This window comes from Camelus dromedarius, chromosome 28 (genome assembly GCF_036321535.1).
Source record: "Camelus dromedarius isolate mCamDro1 chromosome 28, mCamDro1.pat, whole genome shotgun sequence".
Lineage (NCBI taxonomy): Eukaryota > Metazoa > Chordata > Mammalia > Artiodactyla > Camelidae > Camelus > Camelus dromedarius.
The window spans coordinates 24,641,799-24,655,258 of NC_087463.1; the positions used below are offsets into that span (position 1 = coordinate 24,641,799).

The 13,460-nt window shown below is 49.6% G+C and overlaps 1 protein-coding gene across 3 annotated transcripts in view; it reads left to right on the forward strand.

Annotated features, from left to right (window-relative positions):
- The window catches only part of CNDP1 (carnosine dipeptidase 1), a 24,612-nt gene continuing 11,152 nt past the window's right edge, over positions 1-13,460 (forward strand). The window contains exons 1-5 of one of the 3 annotated variants that reach the window (XM_010998845.3): positions 1-59; positions 5,494-5,619; positions 8,573-8,722; positions 9,446-9,608; positions 10,269-10,357. In XM_010998845.3, coding sequence (XP_010997147.1) covers positions 57-59; positions 5,494-5,619; positions 8,573-8,722; positions 9,446-9,608; positions 10,269-10,357 — 531 coding nt within the window. In that variant the 5' untranslated portion in view covers positions 1-56. Of the gene's footprint in view, positions 60-3,200; positions 3,413-5,493; positions 5,620-8,572; positions 8,723-9,445; positions 9,609-10,268; positions 10,358-13,460 lie in introns of those variants that run through there. The other 2 variants (XR_010378205.1, XM_010998853.3) reach the window with 2 other exon arrangements.

The window sequence follows — 13,460 nt, forward strand, 5'->3', positions numbered from 1 at the left end:
AGGGAAGTTGCTGGAGGCCCCAGAACTGCAGCCCAGTGGATCCCAAACTAGGAAGGATGGTGAGTAGACCCTCGGCCGTCCAGAGTCTAGGGGAGCAGAGCACGGCCTTCCGTGCCGCGCTGGTGGACCAGGTGAACAGAGCAGGTCCCTGCCCGTGCTTAGAAGTGTTCTCAGAGGCTCCCCGTCTCAGCCCGAGCCATGTGGCATTTGAAAGTACCTTATCAGTCCGCTTTGGGCGGCTGCACGTTCCAGCAGATAATGAAACAGCGTTCTTTCCCAGCGCGTCCTACGTGCCTGGGACGCATTTCCGCTCAGTGAGCGCTGGGGTCTGGGGTGTGGACGCAAGACCCCGGCAGACGGCGTGAACCAGACGTTCAACAGCACACTTCGCCGTGCTCGCTTTCTCTTCCCATGAAAAGCAACGTTCTTATCTGAGCAGAGCTTCTAGCTGCTGAACGTAAGGTACCACCCAGAGCGTGGTGTGGAGAACTCTGCACATCCAGGTACAACTTGTTGCCTTTCTCACTAAACTCTGAACTCCGCTCCTCCCCCTTCCCAGAACATTGGTGTGAATGGTTTTGAGGAATTTGCATTTTTAAAGCATGTAATTCAGTGATTTTTTAGTATTCGCAGAAATATGTGGCGATCACCATAGTGTATTTTAGGATATTTTCATCTCCTCGGAAAGAAGCCCCGTGCCCCTTAGCGGTTACTCCCCTATTGCCTTACCCTGCCCTGTCCCTAAGCAACGACAACTCTACCTGTGTCTCACTTAGGGCTCCCTGTGGTGCAAGCAGTGAGGCATTTAATAGGAAGCGTTTCTACGGAAACAAAAAGAAAGGTTAATGATTAGAGCAAACTACAATTCCATTTTGAGTCCAGAGGACTCAGATGGTGGAGTGAGGGCAGTTCTGACAGATTTTCTGGTTTTAGCTTGAATGACTCTGGTGATGGCGTTGGGTGTCCTGGTGAATTTTCTGAGTGGCCCACCCAGCAGACGGCCAGAGAGTGGTCCAGACGTGCTCCACCCTGGTGGTTTCTCTGAAGTTTATAGCAAGTGATGCAGCTTCAGTTTGTAGGGCTTCGGGAAAAGGACGCTTTTAGTTCTCCTGGTGCCTCCAAGGTAGAAGGGTAGGAGATAATTGGAAATGTTAGTTTAGAGAGTTATAGACCGATATTAGAGGAAACTAGAAGAATTCAGGATCCAATCCAATTTGCAGGTGGATAACAAAACCTCAAAGACAGTGAGTAGGGTTTGGATCTGATAATGGATGCGCTACAGTTTTTTACTGAAACATAATTTTCTCTCTACAATCACTATCAAATATAATCACAGTAAGACCAATTTGTTTATAAGTCTAGTCTTATTACACTTGGCCTGATTATTTACGTACATGCAGCCAGAGTATGGATTGATCATCTAGGCTCTTAAGTGTGCTTTACTGGAACTTTCAACAAAGAATCTCAGATTGACTTGTAAAAGCTTCTCAAGGCTAGGAAGCCAAGCCAAACACTCGCCATCAGACTTCACCTGCAGTACCTAAGATTTGGGTGAATTCCTCTTTTCTGAGGCCCCCAGTGTATCTAAAGATTCCTGGGTCTGCCAGAAAGTGCCCTTCCATACTCACCTGTAAGGTGGGAACTCTGTAAGCAAGGCACCAGTCTGGTTTTTTTCAGGGTACAATAAAGTCAATTTTAGTTCCTTAATACTTCTGGCCACATGGATTCTTTGCACATCATTTTCAAACATGGCATTTCAGTGAAGGCCTTGGTAATAAACCAGTGTTTTTAATTTTCTCCTGTTATATGGAGAATAGATTCTTCTTTAACTTAAACGTGTGTGTGTATATGAATTAAATTGTCATGAAAATAAGAGCAGTCAATTAGAGTTTATAAATTCTGGAGGTAGGAAGGAGAAAAACATAAATGTTCAGTTCTGTTGACAAAGATACAATTTGTCAGATTACTGTAAGTTACAGATAGCTTAAGGGAGAAAAAGAGTCCCTTAAATCTAGAAATACAACATTAAAGAATCAATAGTATTTCTAACAAAAACTCCTAAGAATGATAATCATTCTCATCATTTCACTCAGTCTCATTTAATGATTTTTGTTTTGCTTAATCTTGGGTTAGAAGTTCTGTGAAACCACCAGCATGTTCATTAGTTTTAGAAATCCTCAGTCCAGTGGCATGGTCTCAAAATTGTCCAAATGATGTCATTATGGAGCATTCTTGTCTGCGGCTGATTATAAATGTTTTCAGAGAAGAATCAGAATAAAGCAATAATTGTTTGTGAATGACAAAAGACATTTAATAGCCATGATTAAAGATATGGTGAGAGCTCATTTTTAAAAATGACCCAGTTGAGGAGGGGAGGGTATAGCTCAAGTGGTTAGAGCACATGTTTAGCGTGCATGAGGTCCTGGGTTCAATCCCCAGTGCCTCCCCTAAGAATAAATAAACAAATAAACCTAATTACCTCCCCCCACCAAATAAATAAAGGACATGCATAAAAATGACTCAGTTGAAAAGGAAATTTGGTTATTTCTGAGGCATACAACTTTAAAAAAATTTTTAAGGTAAAAATCAGAGTTATGGATTACATGGACAATAAGGACTTTGACAGGTTTCTAGGAATTTTATGCAACTTTTGAAATACTTACTAGTAACATATACACATACAAATGTGACCTACAGAAAGGTTAAACATCACTGCTTTGGCAATGCCTCATGTAATTTAACACATGAAATAAGCCTAATTACTTCCATAGCACTATTTGTATAAGGAGAGGGAGCAAATCTTTGATATGTTCCGGGGCCCTCTGGAAATACCACAAAATTGGTTCCAGGTCAGAAAGACTTTATTTGAAATCTGACTTTGAGAAGTTTGCAAAAATACTTAGCTCTATAACCAGAGTGACAATTAAAAGATTTCAAAGGCATGTGCAGAAAGTTACAGCTGTAAAAAGACTTTGGTTCTTTTAATATTGAGAAGACTCAGTTTTCTTAAGTAATCAAAGACCTAATTAAGAGAGACTCGAGGAGGGTGGAGAACCCGGCAGTCCCTGGGACTTTCTCGGGAATGCCGCGCCTTGAAACGGCTTTCTTCACCCTGGAGTGTATCCAGGCTCCCCTCTGAGAGCCACGCCCTCACCGGCTGGCCCTCCAGGGACTCAGCCCCACTTCGCTCATCTCTGCAGGAAATTCACTTGGCTGAGTTCAGCACTTGCAGGGGAATTAACACCATCCAGAAAAGCCTGTTTCTTGATTTGAAATTTTTACTTTTAATCCTTTCATGGTGAGATCAACTATTGGCCTAATAGAGCATTTTTCCTGTATTATAAAATTCATCAAAGCAGACACGGGCAGAGCGACCTCCGTAAAGCAGTCGCACGGGGCTCTGGGTGACTTGGTAAGTAGAACTCCTGGCATCCAGGTTGGCCCCCACACTCAAGGTTCTTACAAGCGGAAGAGGGTGTGGCTGATGGGCCCTGTGTGCACAGGGCAGCCACCCTCGGCCACCCTCAGGCTGCGTCAGGTGGGAGGTGAGAACGCTTTTGTTTTCTCTTCTTTATTCCATGCAACCTCAGAGACTAGCAACAGCAAACGGGGCAGGAGTGGTTTTAGCAACAGCTCACCCATCCCAGCCTCCGTTTGAGGTGCCTTCTGTTTTCGTGACAGGAGACAGAAGTGTCACTGGTTAAGGCAGCCCCTGGGGACTTCAGGGCTGCTGTCAGCTAAGCACACAGACCATGGAACTTCCCCCCATCGTCGGCTGGAGCTGGGAGAGAGGGGAGGGGACAGTGAGTAGGGCCTGCGTCCTGTGGGGGCGAGGCTTTGAGGAAGGGAAGCTCAGATGACAGAGTGGGGGATGGTCCCACCACAGAGGTGGGGACGTGGCTTTGAGAAGTCTTAAAGTATTTGAATAAGACTCAGCACAGGGGCACCTGGAACTTCTGTCCCTGACCTAAGAACAAGCCTCTGGAATGAACAGGAGCCTTCGGAGCAAGCAGGGTTTCCTGCGTGAGGTCCCAGGGCTGGGCCACCTGCCCCGCCAAGAAGACAATAAGACCCAGGCTCCCGGCTCTGCCCCTGACCCTCATCTTCACCCTGCCTCCTCCAGCAACTGCTCCTCCTGGGAAGGCCAAGCCACAAACACCCTTTCTAAATCCCCGAGGTTTTGCTGAGTGATTCGTTCAGGTCGAGCATGACTGTAACACAAGAAGATAGAAAGGTGAGGAACACTGGAGACTCAGATGCAGCCCAGGGGTCCCACCCGAGGTCTTAAAGGCAGGATTAGCGCCCACAGTCGGTCTCTGCGGGCCTAACAGTGTGGACAACAGTGCTCCATCTGCAGATAGGAAGGGAGATGTTGGGCAGGAAGGGCCCCGGGGCTGAGAGGTGCGGTGGTGCAGGCCCTGTGGTCAGGGCCACAGCTCCAGAAACAACCCGGAAGGAAGCTCTGTCCTCAGGATCCCCGCCCCAGGAAGGGAGTTCCCGAAACCCCAACTACTCTCCGTCCTCACAGTCACTGTTCTCCTTTCTCTCCTGTGGCTTCCTTTTCTTCTTCAAAGTTTCTTTTTTTAATCTCAGTGGAGAAGAGCACCAAATAATTTTTAATGGAAACTGAATGAATTAAAATACAGTTCAAATATTAATTTAGATGGATCGGCTGCAAATAACCTGTTCCACTTCCAAGAGCCTCACTGTCCTGCCGCCATGGGTCTGCTGGGGACATTTCCCCCTGGTTCACTGGGTCCCCAGCTCTCGGCTCTGCCAGACCCAGCTCAGCTGGATCCCGCCTCACTCCTGTCCCAAGCCGAGCTTGGAAGCAGTGGAGGAGGCCGAGGGAGATGCTGAACAGCTCACAGGCGCCACCTGCTGGACGCTGTGCTTCATCCATCCACGAAAGAGCATGGCTCACGTGGACCCTGCTTTTACCCACAACTTAGCTTCCTTTATGGACCTTTCTCACACTTAGTGGTATGTTTATATTGTTGGACGAGTGCTTATGTTTCTGATGGTTATTTTTTATAACAACTGAACTGCAGTACAATTCACTTTCCTTTACAATCCACCCACCAGAAGTGTGCAATTCAATGATTTTTAGTTGAATCGCAGTCATGGCCACAGTCAACCCTAGTGCATTCTCATCACCTAAAAAGAACCCCCAACTCATTAACACCTGGTGCAGGGCGCCGACTTAGCTTTACAGGAGAGATTGTGTCACAGGAAAAACCTGCAGAACTTTGTTCAAAGGCAAGCTTGTTAACTTGGTTTCTGTCTTATTAATGTTCTTCAGCATCGCAAATGAAGTGTTTGGGTAAAGATAGAGGGAAAGAATATATTTCTCATTCTACTACTTTGTGTTATTTTAGTTCAAAAGCCTGGCAGCAGCTGTGTTGGATAACATTAACTTTCTTGAACTATTTGAAGGGTTGAAAGTCCAGAACCTGATCCTTACTTTAAGTTGCCCTTGTCGCCCGCCAACAGGCGTCATCTCTGCTTGCTTTCCTGCTGCTGCTGGACGGAGGCATGTTCGCACCGTCCTCGCCGCCCACCGGGCTGTTGGAGAGGGTCTTCCGGTACATCGATCTCCATCAGGACGAGTTTGTGCAGGTAAGAGACTCCACACACACAGAACACTTGGGTGGCTCTTCGGGAACCTGGGAGGATGGTTATTTTCTGGGAGATGTGGATTTTTTTTTTTGCCTGACAACTTAATTCCATGTAAATGCCTGTGACTCCTCGTTGAATTAAAATAGTAAGGATCGGTTAGGTTTAGGTAAGCGATCCCTCCCGGCCAGTCCTCCTAAGGAGGGCAGGCCTGGCACAGTTGGTGTAGGCATGCCTGTTTAGCGATGACCAACCAGCTCCGCTGAGCTCACCTTTGCTCTGGACCCACCATCACATGGCCCAGCCTCCCATTCAGAGGGGCCCTGGCGGGGGCTCTCTCCACCTGCGGACCTGGCTGAGACACAGCCTCCCGTTACATCCGGAGTGGTTCCACCTGCTGCCGCGCGCTTCAGGTCCAGAGTTCCGCCAAGTCCGGTATCAACGCTGCTCATTTTGTAGCCTGTGTGCAATATGTCCTTCACCTCCTGTATGCTTCTCTGCTTCTTCATCCTTACTCACCACGTGTGATCTGCACGCAGTCTGGGCATTTGGGGGGTGGGGGCAGAAAGGAGTGGGGAGTGTTCTACCTGCCGCCTCAACTGGTAGGTCCCTCTCCTCCATCCGTTGGCCATCACCGCCCAGGACCTCCCTAAGGTCCCACTGACTCTGGACCTCGAGTCCTCCACACCGTGTCCGGCACAGGATGTGTGTTCAGTGTATGTTTCTTGGATCAACTGACCGATATTAGGAATGCCGCGCAAGTAGGCGTGAAAGCCCCGTGGTTCGTGCAGAAGCACAAAGTTCAGGCTGCTGTTCCTAAGGTGGACCTTCATGGGATCCTTCCTCATGGGGGATGCTGACTTGATGTAAATGCCTCGTGGGCTTTCGAAACCTGGCTGGGGCTGCCAGTGTAGGTTGCAGTTTGTAGGGGGGAGAGAAAAAGTGTGTGATGGGAGCTTGTGCCGGTTTGGGCCTCCCAGCCAAAACCTTCCTCTCTGCAGCTTGCTCAGATCCACCCAATCCATCAAATTTAGTGATAACTTGGCAGCATTCACCCTATAAATTCTAGTTTAAAAAATGTAAAAACACAAGACTCCTTAAGGTTAAATACAATTTTTTTGTATTGTCTTTTAAAATTTTTTTGGGGGGGAAGTAATTTATTTATTTATTTATTAACTAAATAAATTAAATAATTTATTTATTTACTGGAGGGACTGGGGATTGACTCCAGGACCTTGTGCATGCTAGGCATGCGCTCTGCCACTGAGCTACACCCTCCCCCTTTACACTTCTTTATAATCAAAATCAAAGTGCTACAACCAGGACAGGAATCAGACTCAGCTGGAAGTAGAGTCCGAGGTGACACGTGTGTTTTTTAATAAAAACTATGGCGATCCCTATCCAAGCGGCTAAGAAGGGCCCCAGGCTGGGAAGATTACTACTCATCGTTCCATATTCGCTGGCCTTTATCAGACACCCGCCAGGGCGAGGCCCCGGGCTGGACCTCCTGCACTTCCTCTCATCCCACCCTCACGGAGGGAAGCCGTGCCTCCTCTGCGGCTCCGCTGGCTCCTATGACCAGGGGTGTGGGTTTTCCGCACGAGCAGTTCTCCGGCTCCCTGTGGACCCCGCCTGGGCATTCTGCGTTCTGACTCCCTTCTGACTCTGTCTCCCTGGAGTCAGCCGCACCCTCACCCCACGCCGACTGCAGACCCAACCACAAGCAGCGGGTCCCCAGGCCGCCCACACTTCTGCCCACCTCAGCTGCAAATCAGGGGCTCTCGTAAGCCCTGCTCAGGTTCATCTGCCAGAACAGCTCGCGGAACTCAGGGAGATGCTTACGTCCATTTGCCCGAGGCAGGAGCTTCTGTCCTGGGGGTGGGGGTGCCCACCCTCCCGGCCCAGCCCCGGGGGGCCTCACCAGCCCAGAAGCTCCCGCAACCCAGTATGAGGTGCGGAGGCCTCAGCCATTCTTAACTCAACCTCTAGTCCGTCTCCCCTCCCCGGAGGCTGGGGGCTGGGACTGAAAGTTCCCGCTTCTAATGATGGCTTGGTCTCTCTGGTGACGAGCCCCCCTAGGGAGCCCATCCAGGTTCCCTCGCTGGAACAGAAACCCTCTCCTTTCACCCAGGAAACACCAAGGGCATCTGGAACTCTGTGTCAGGAACTGGGGTCAGAGACCAAATGTTAGGACATGAGATGCTCTGAGCACCTTATCGCTTAGGAAATTATAAACATTTTAGGAGCTCCGGCCAAGAGCTGGGGCGAAAGACCAAAATACACATCTGCTGCCGGGCCTCAGCGTCACTCACCAGCGTCTGCGGCTGGGGGCCGTCACTCTCCTTGTACAGCTGAGAAGCCTGAGGCTGAGAGACTCGAGGGACATACTCAGAGTCACCCACCTGTAATGTAACCAGACTAAGAACTCAGTCTGCCTGCCCAGCCCTGAGTTTAAGCCCGGGGTTGCACTGCCTCCTGGATCCCGCAGGTGCAGTGAGGGGGGCGGACCACAAAATGGAAATGCACAGGGCGCCTGGGGGGGCCTGCAGCCGGCTGAGGCCACCTTGGGCTTGAGTCAGAGTGACCTGCAAGGGCACTTGTGGGAAGCCAGGGCCCCGGGGGGTGGCCAGCTTGCTCTCAGGTCTCAGAAACCACAGAGGGTGGTCGGGACGGGCCCTTCTGTGTGAGCCTGGTGGGGTCGAGGGCCACAGCCCCAGGTTTCAGGGGGCAGCCTTCCACCAGCTGTCCCACCCTGTCCTTCACTAACCAGAGTCCTTGGCCTCTGGGCTCTTGATGACACCTCCAGCTCGTCTGCCAAGTACTCGGAATGTCACGTTTGCCACCTCAGTCTCCGTGTCCAACAAAGGGTGCTGGTGACGTGGTGAGGTGTGCCCCCACCAGGGTGGATGCGGATACCCCCACACCGTGCTAACCACCTTGCCGCCTCTCCTCCCAGACACTTAAGGAGTGGGTGGCAATTGAGAGCGACTCAGTTCAGCCGGTGCCCCACTTCCGACGGGAGCTCCTCAGGATGGTGGCCCTGGCTGCGGACCAGCTGTGGCGCCTGGGAGCCAGCGTGGACTCCGTGGACACGAGCTCTCAGCAGGTCTGCCGGCCCCTCCCGCCTCCGGGCCGCACTCCCTGGGCTTGGACCGCGCTTCCCTGCGTGGTGGCGAGACAGGAGGTTGCCCTGATGCTTGGCCAAAATGCCCCTGTAATCCTGCTTCCCAGCAAGGGTGACAAATTCCTCTCCATCCCAAAGGAGACTGTAGCGTTGACTTCTTAATCGCGTCGGGGCTGGGGGGAGCGGGGTGCTTCGTGAATCCCCCCCACCTGTGCTAGTCACATCCTCCCACATGCTTCAGATTTCTCCCAAATGGCCCTTTCCCTTAAATTCAAATGCCTTCTTCTCAGCGGACCCAGCCCCTCACCAGCGTCCAGGCTTATTGCTGTCCCTCGGGAGCAAGTGGATCTTTAGTCCAACCTCCTGGCTTTGCCTGCTGAGGGCTGACAAGTCGGAATAGTCTGCGTTTTCCAGGACTGTGTCCACCTGTTGAAGCTAGTTGGCTGTGAGTCGTACTGAGGAGCACGTTCAATTAAGTCCACTCCTTGTCCGTGTGTATCTAAGGAAGTACTTCATTTCTAGTTGTCCAATTGAAAATCTCTCATGGGACCCATTTTAGAGCTGGAGAAAGTGATGATCAGAAAAGTTATGTGGGTTCTCCAAGGACCCAGGGATAGAAACAGACCCCAATGTCATGGCTTTGGATTTTCTGGAAGAGCTAAATGGATTTTTTTGGTTTTAATGTAATCCGTTTTCCTTCTGCAGCTGCCTGACGGTCAGACCCTCCCAGTACCTCCCATCATCCTGGCTGAACTGGGGAACGATCCCAAGAAACCCACTGTGTGCTTCTACGGCCACTTGGACGTGCAGCCAGCCAGACGGGAAGACGGGTGGCTCACGGACCCTTACACGCTGACGGAAGTGGACGGTCAGTGACACCTCGTGCTGGTTCCTCTGCGGGTGAAGTTCTGCCCTCCAGGCTTCCGAATTTGAGACGTGCCTCCACCCTGGACCCAAGTCTTAACTGTTGCTGTTAGGAACACGCTGTCCTCGTGGTCTATTCAATTAAGCTAGTTTTCTTTCATTTGTGAAAGAAACTATGAACCTTTGTGCCCCTGGGTGAATTAAGTCCCCAGGGTGGGAGCTCTTGGGTTTCAAGGAAAACAGTTGTGTAGGTCACACATTTGCCTTTTTAAAAAACACCAAATGTAATTATATTTTATAAAGACAAGAAGAAGAAAGGTTAATGGAGACACACATACCCTTTTTTCATTCTTCTGCTAATTGTAAAATCTCAAAGTGTGAGGCTATGTGATAGGACATTCCACAACAGATCCTCCAATCTTTTTCAATGAACTTGGATAAAATAGCTGATTACTATGAAGGCCAGATGGATCTGTACATTTCAAACTAGCTCATCTGACTAGCTGCTGGCGCTCTGTACATAATAAATAATACTTTGTGATTTCAGAGCAAGATTTGTGCCTGGAAAAATAGCACCATTTAAATGATTCCCCATAAAACTACCTGTTTTTGAGTTATGCTCCTTGGCAGACTTTTCTGAAAAATTCTTCCCCCATTTTTAAAGGAAAACTTTATGGCCGAGGAACGACAGACAACAAAGGCCCTGTTTTAGCGTGGATCAATGCCGTGAGCACATTCAGAGCCCTGGACGAGGTGGGTGCCAGCTGTGCTTCGGAACAAAGATGATAACGGTGATGGTGGTGGTGATGGTGGTGATGACGGTGATGACGATGATGGTTGTGATGATGGTGATGGTGATGATGGTGGTGATGGAGATGACGATGATGGTTGTGATGATGGTGATGGTGATGATGGTGGTGATGGTGGTGATGATGATGGAGATGATGGTGGTGATGGTGATGATGGTGATGACAATGGTGATGATGGTGGTGATGGTGGTGATGATGATGGAGATGATGGTGGTGATGGTGATGATGGTGATGATGGTGGTGATGACGGTGGTGATGATGGTGATGGTGGTGATGGTGGTGATGGTGATGGTGGTGCACAGGGAGGGGTCCTGGGGCTGGAAGGTCAGGTCTCCATGGTCCTGGCCTGGAGGATGTTGGTCCTGTTCGAGCTCACACTGGACCTGCTCCATTGCCCTGGGGTCTCCTGGGGCCCCCTGAGATGGCCTCGATGGTCTAGAAGTTCCCTCAGGGCCCTTTGAGCCAGAGCTTCTCTTTTGCTGAGACCCAGCTTAGGGGTGTCCATTGTCAAATGTTCCTCAAAGTGCAGTTTGGAAGGGGAAGGCTGACGTCAGCACTGTTTAAGTCACAGGATTGGTGTTTTACCCAGACGTTCAGATGCAGCGAATGTAAACGCCGCTCACTGCGGTATTACAGTGAGAAGGAGGCTCGTGCTGGCTCTGCAGGCACTGGGACATCCCAAGAAGGAAACGCGGCCCGTCCCCGTCTGGGCTCCATGGAACCCTGTGACCTGGGGTGTTTGTGGGGTAACCTTACAAATGTGCAGCCTGCCTGCCTGCCTTTCCCTCGTCTTACTCACATGGCTGAACTGAAGTAAGCACTTTGGGACACTGGAAATTTGTTGGGTTTGTGGACAGAAAGGGGAGTCCCAGCAGCCACAGAGCAAACCCTCACCCGCCATCCACACCCCTGGTCCGCAGCGGCTCCCCTTCCAGGACAGAGGACTAGGAGGTTGGGTCGGCTGTGCTGGTCCCCATCTAGCCTGCTCAGGAACGACTGTAGAGTGGGGGCCAGTCTGCTGTCCCCGCAGGAGAAACACGAGGCCACGTGGGGCGGCCCAGCTCTGCCCCGGGCTTAGATCTCCGACGGTGCTTCTTCGAGACCCTGTTGATCCAGCAAGTCCTGGGTTTTTGCTGTTGTTGTTGTTGTTTTTTGGGGGGGAGGCTAATGGAAGCAATTTCATCAGATGTTAAGGTCTTCTCTTTGCTGACTTAATCTTCTGAGATGCAAGCAGAAGAGGGGTTTGACTGCTCTCCACTTAACTGCTTTATCTCTCTGAGGAAGACAAGCCCAATGAGTCAGGGCGTGCTTCTGGCCGGGCCGTGTTGACCACTGCAGAGTCGTCCTCTGGTCCATGGGGCTCCCCTAAATAAGCCCTCGGCCTTGGTCTCTCTCTCCTTGACTCTCTCTCTTCTCTTTCTTTCTCCTTCCTCCCTCCTTCCCTCACTGCCTCCTTCCTTGTCTCTGTCTCTCTCGTTTTCTGTCCTCCTTTCTTAGGAAGAGAAAAGCGATATTTATAAGAAAGTTCCTATAGACAGGTCAAAATCTGCTTTGTTTTTCAAGTTTCAACTCTGAAGCTTCCATAATCACAAACAAGACATAAGAACTATTCACTGCTCTTAGACAAATCATTTCATCTCCCCGGGCCTCACACCCCCATCTGTGAGCTGGGAGTATCCTTTCTCCCTCCAGGCCTGCTGAGTGGAGCAGGCGAAGTTACATGAGTAACTTCGGGGCCTCGGGGGCCTGCGAGCCCTGGGCCCTTTATAAACCCTGGTTTCTTTCCTGTTCCCTCCTGCCCTCCCATCCTCTCTTAAACATACGTGGACTCACTGGATTATCAAATATTAACACGCATCTCGAACAGACAGAGTGGTGGGCTCCCAAGAGGTGAAATGGCAGGTCCTGGGGCCCCTTGGGTGTTGAGGGACAGAGCAGAGACCAAGACCCAGGCCTGCCCCCCCCCCCCGCCCACCATCCCCCTGCAATGCTGAGCAGCTCTCGGCTTGTCTTTTGTTCATCATGGTTTGCCAGAAACTTCTTAGGCTTTCCAACTACTTCTCAGCAATTGTGTTCTAGTTAAATGTTAATAAGGAGCTTTCAAATATTACGATCTCAGAACTTTAGCTTAACTTCCTGAGACACACAGAAATGTATTCGAGGAATACATTGAACAAATCATTATCCCCAAATGCCTGTAACTAACTGAATGCCGGAAGGTCACTTCTAGTGCATAATCCTCCACTCATCCTGCCTTTGCTAATCTGAGCAAGTCAGTCCCACTCATTAGAACTAATTAGTATGTTTGTGCTGCCTTGTCTGCACAGAATCATTTTTAGGGCCCCCCCCACGTCCCCTCACACGCCTCATGCTCCGGGAAAAGCCATCGACCTCACTTCTTCGTGTGGCTCACAAGATATGAAGTTATAAATTATAAAGATAGAAGATCAAAACCAAACGGGGGAAAGGCACATTGTAAAAATTTTAAAGGAGCTATTCAGTGCCCTAATATTAACTAGAGAAAAACTCCAGTTCCATTTTGCTGCGAGATCAAAGCCTTTGAATAAGTTAAAAGGCAGATTGAACTCATAGCTGAAAAATAACAGATACTTGAAATAAAAATTATCCTGAGGCTTAAACATTAGACAGCCTTTCAAAGGAAAAGAGTTCTCATTTATCATGCTCAGAATTATGAGGGCAGAAAAGAGATTTGTAATTGAGTAACCTTTCTAGAAAAATTCCTTTTGGGGAAAAGGGGCAGAGGGCCTCTGCAGGGGCTGAACGGAACTCTGTCCTGTGGACCCTGCTTTTCTTTAGGAATTCCCTCCCTAGATCCTTTATCAGCATTAAATTGATTAAATTGATGGGTCACTGCCATTACCTTGAATTGTCTTTCACAACCTTGCTTAAAACTCCTTCACTGTAAACAGAGCTGATGGGAGTGTACGTAATAATTTAACGTGTTTATGTTACATACAACCTAATCCTGGATCTTCAAAGGTCAAAGGGCAAGTTGTCCACTTTTTTTGATGGAATGGTTGGCTCCG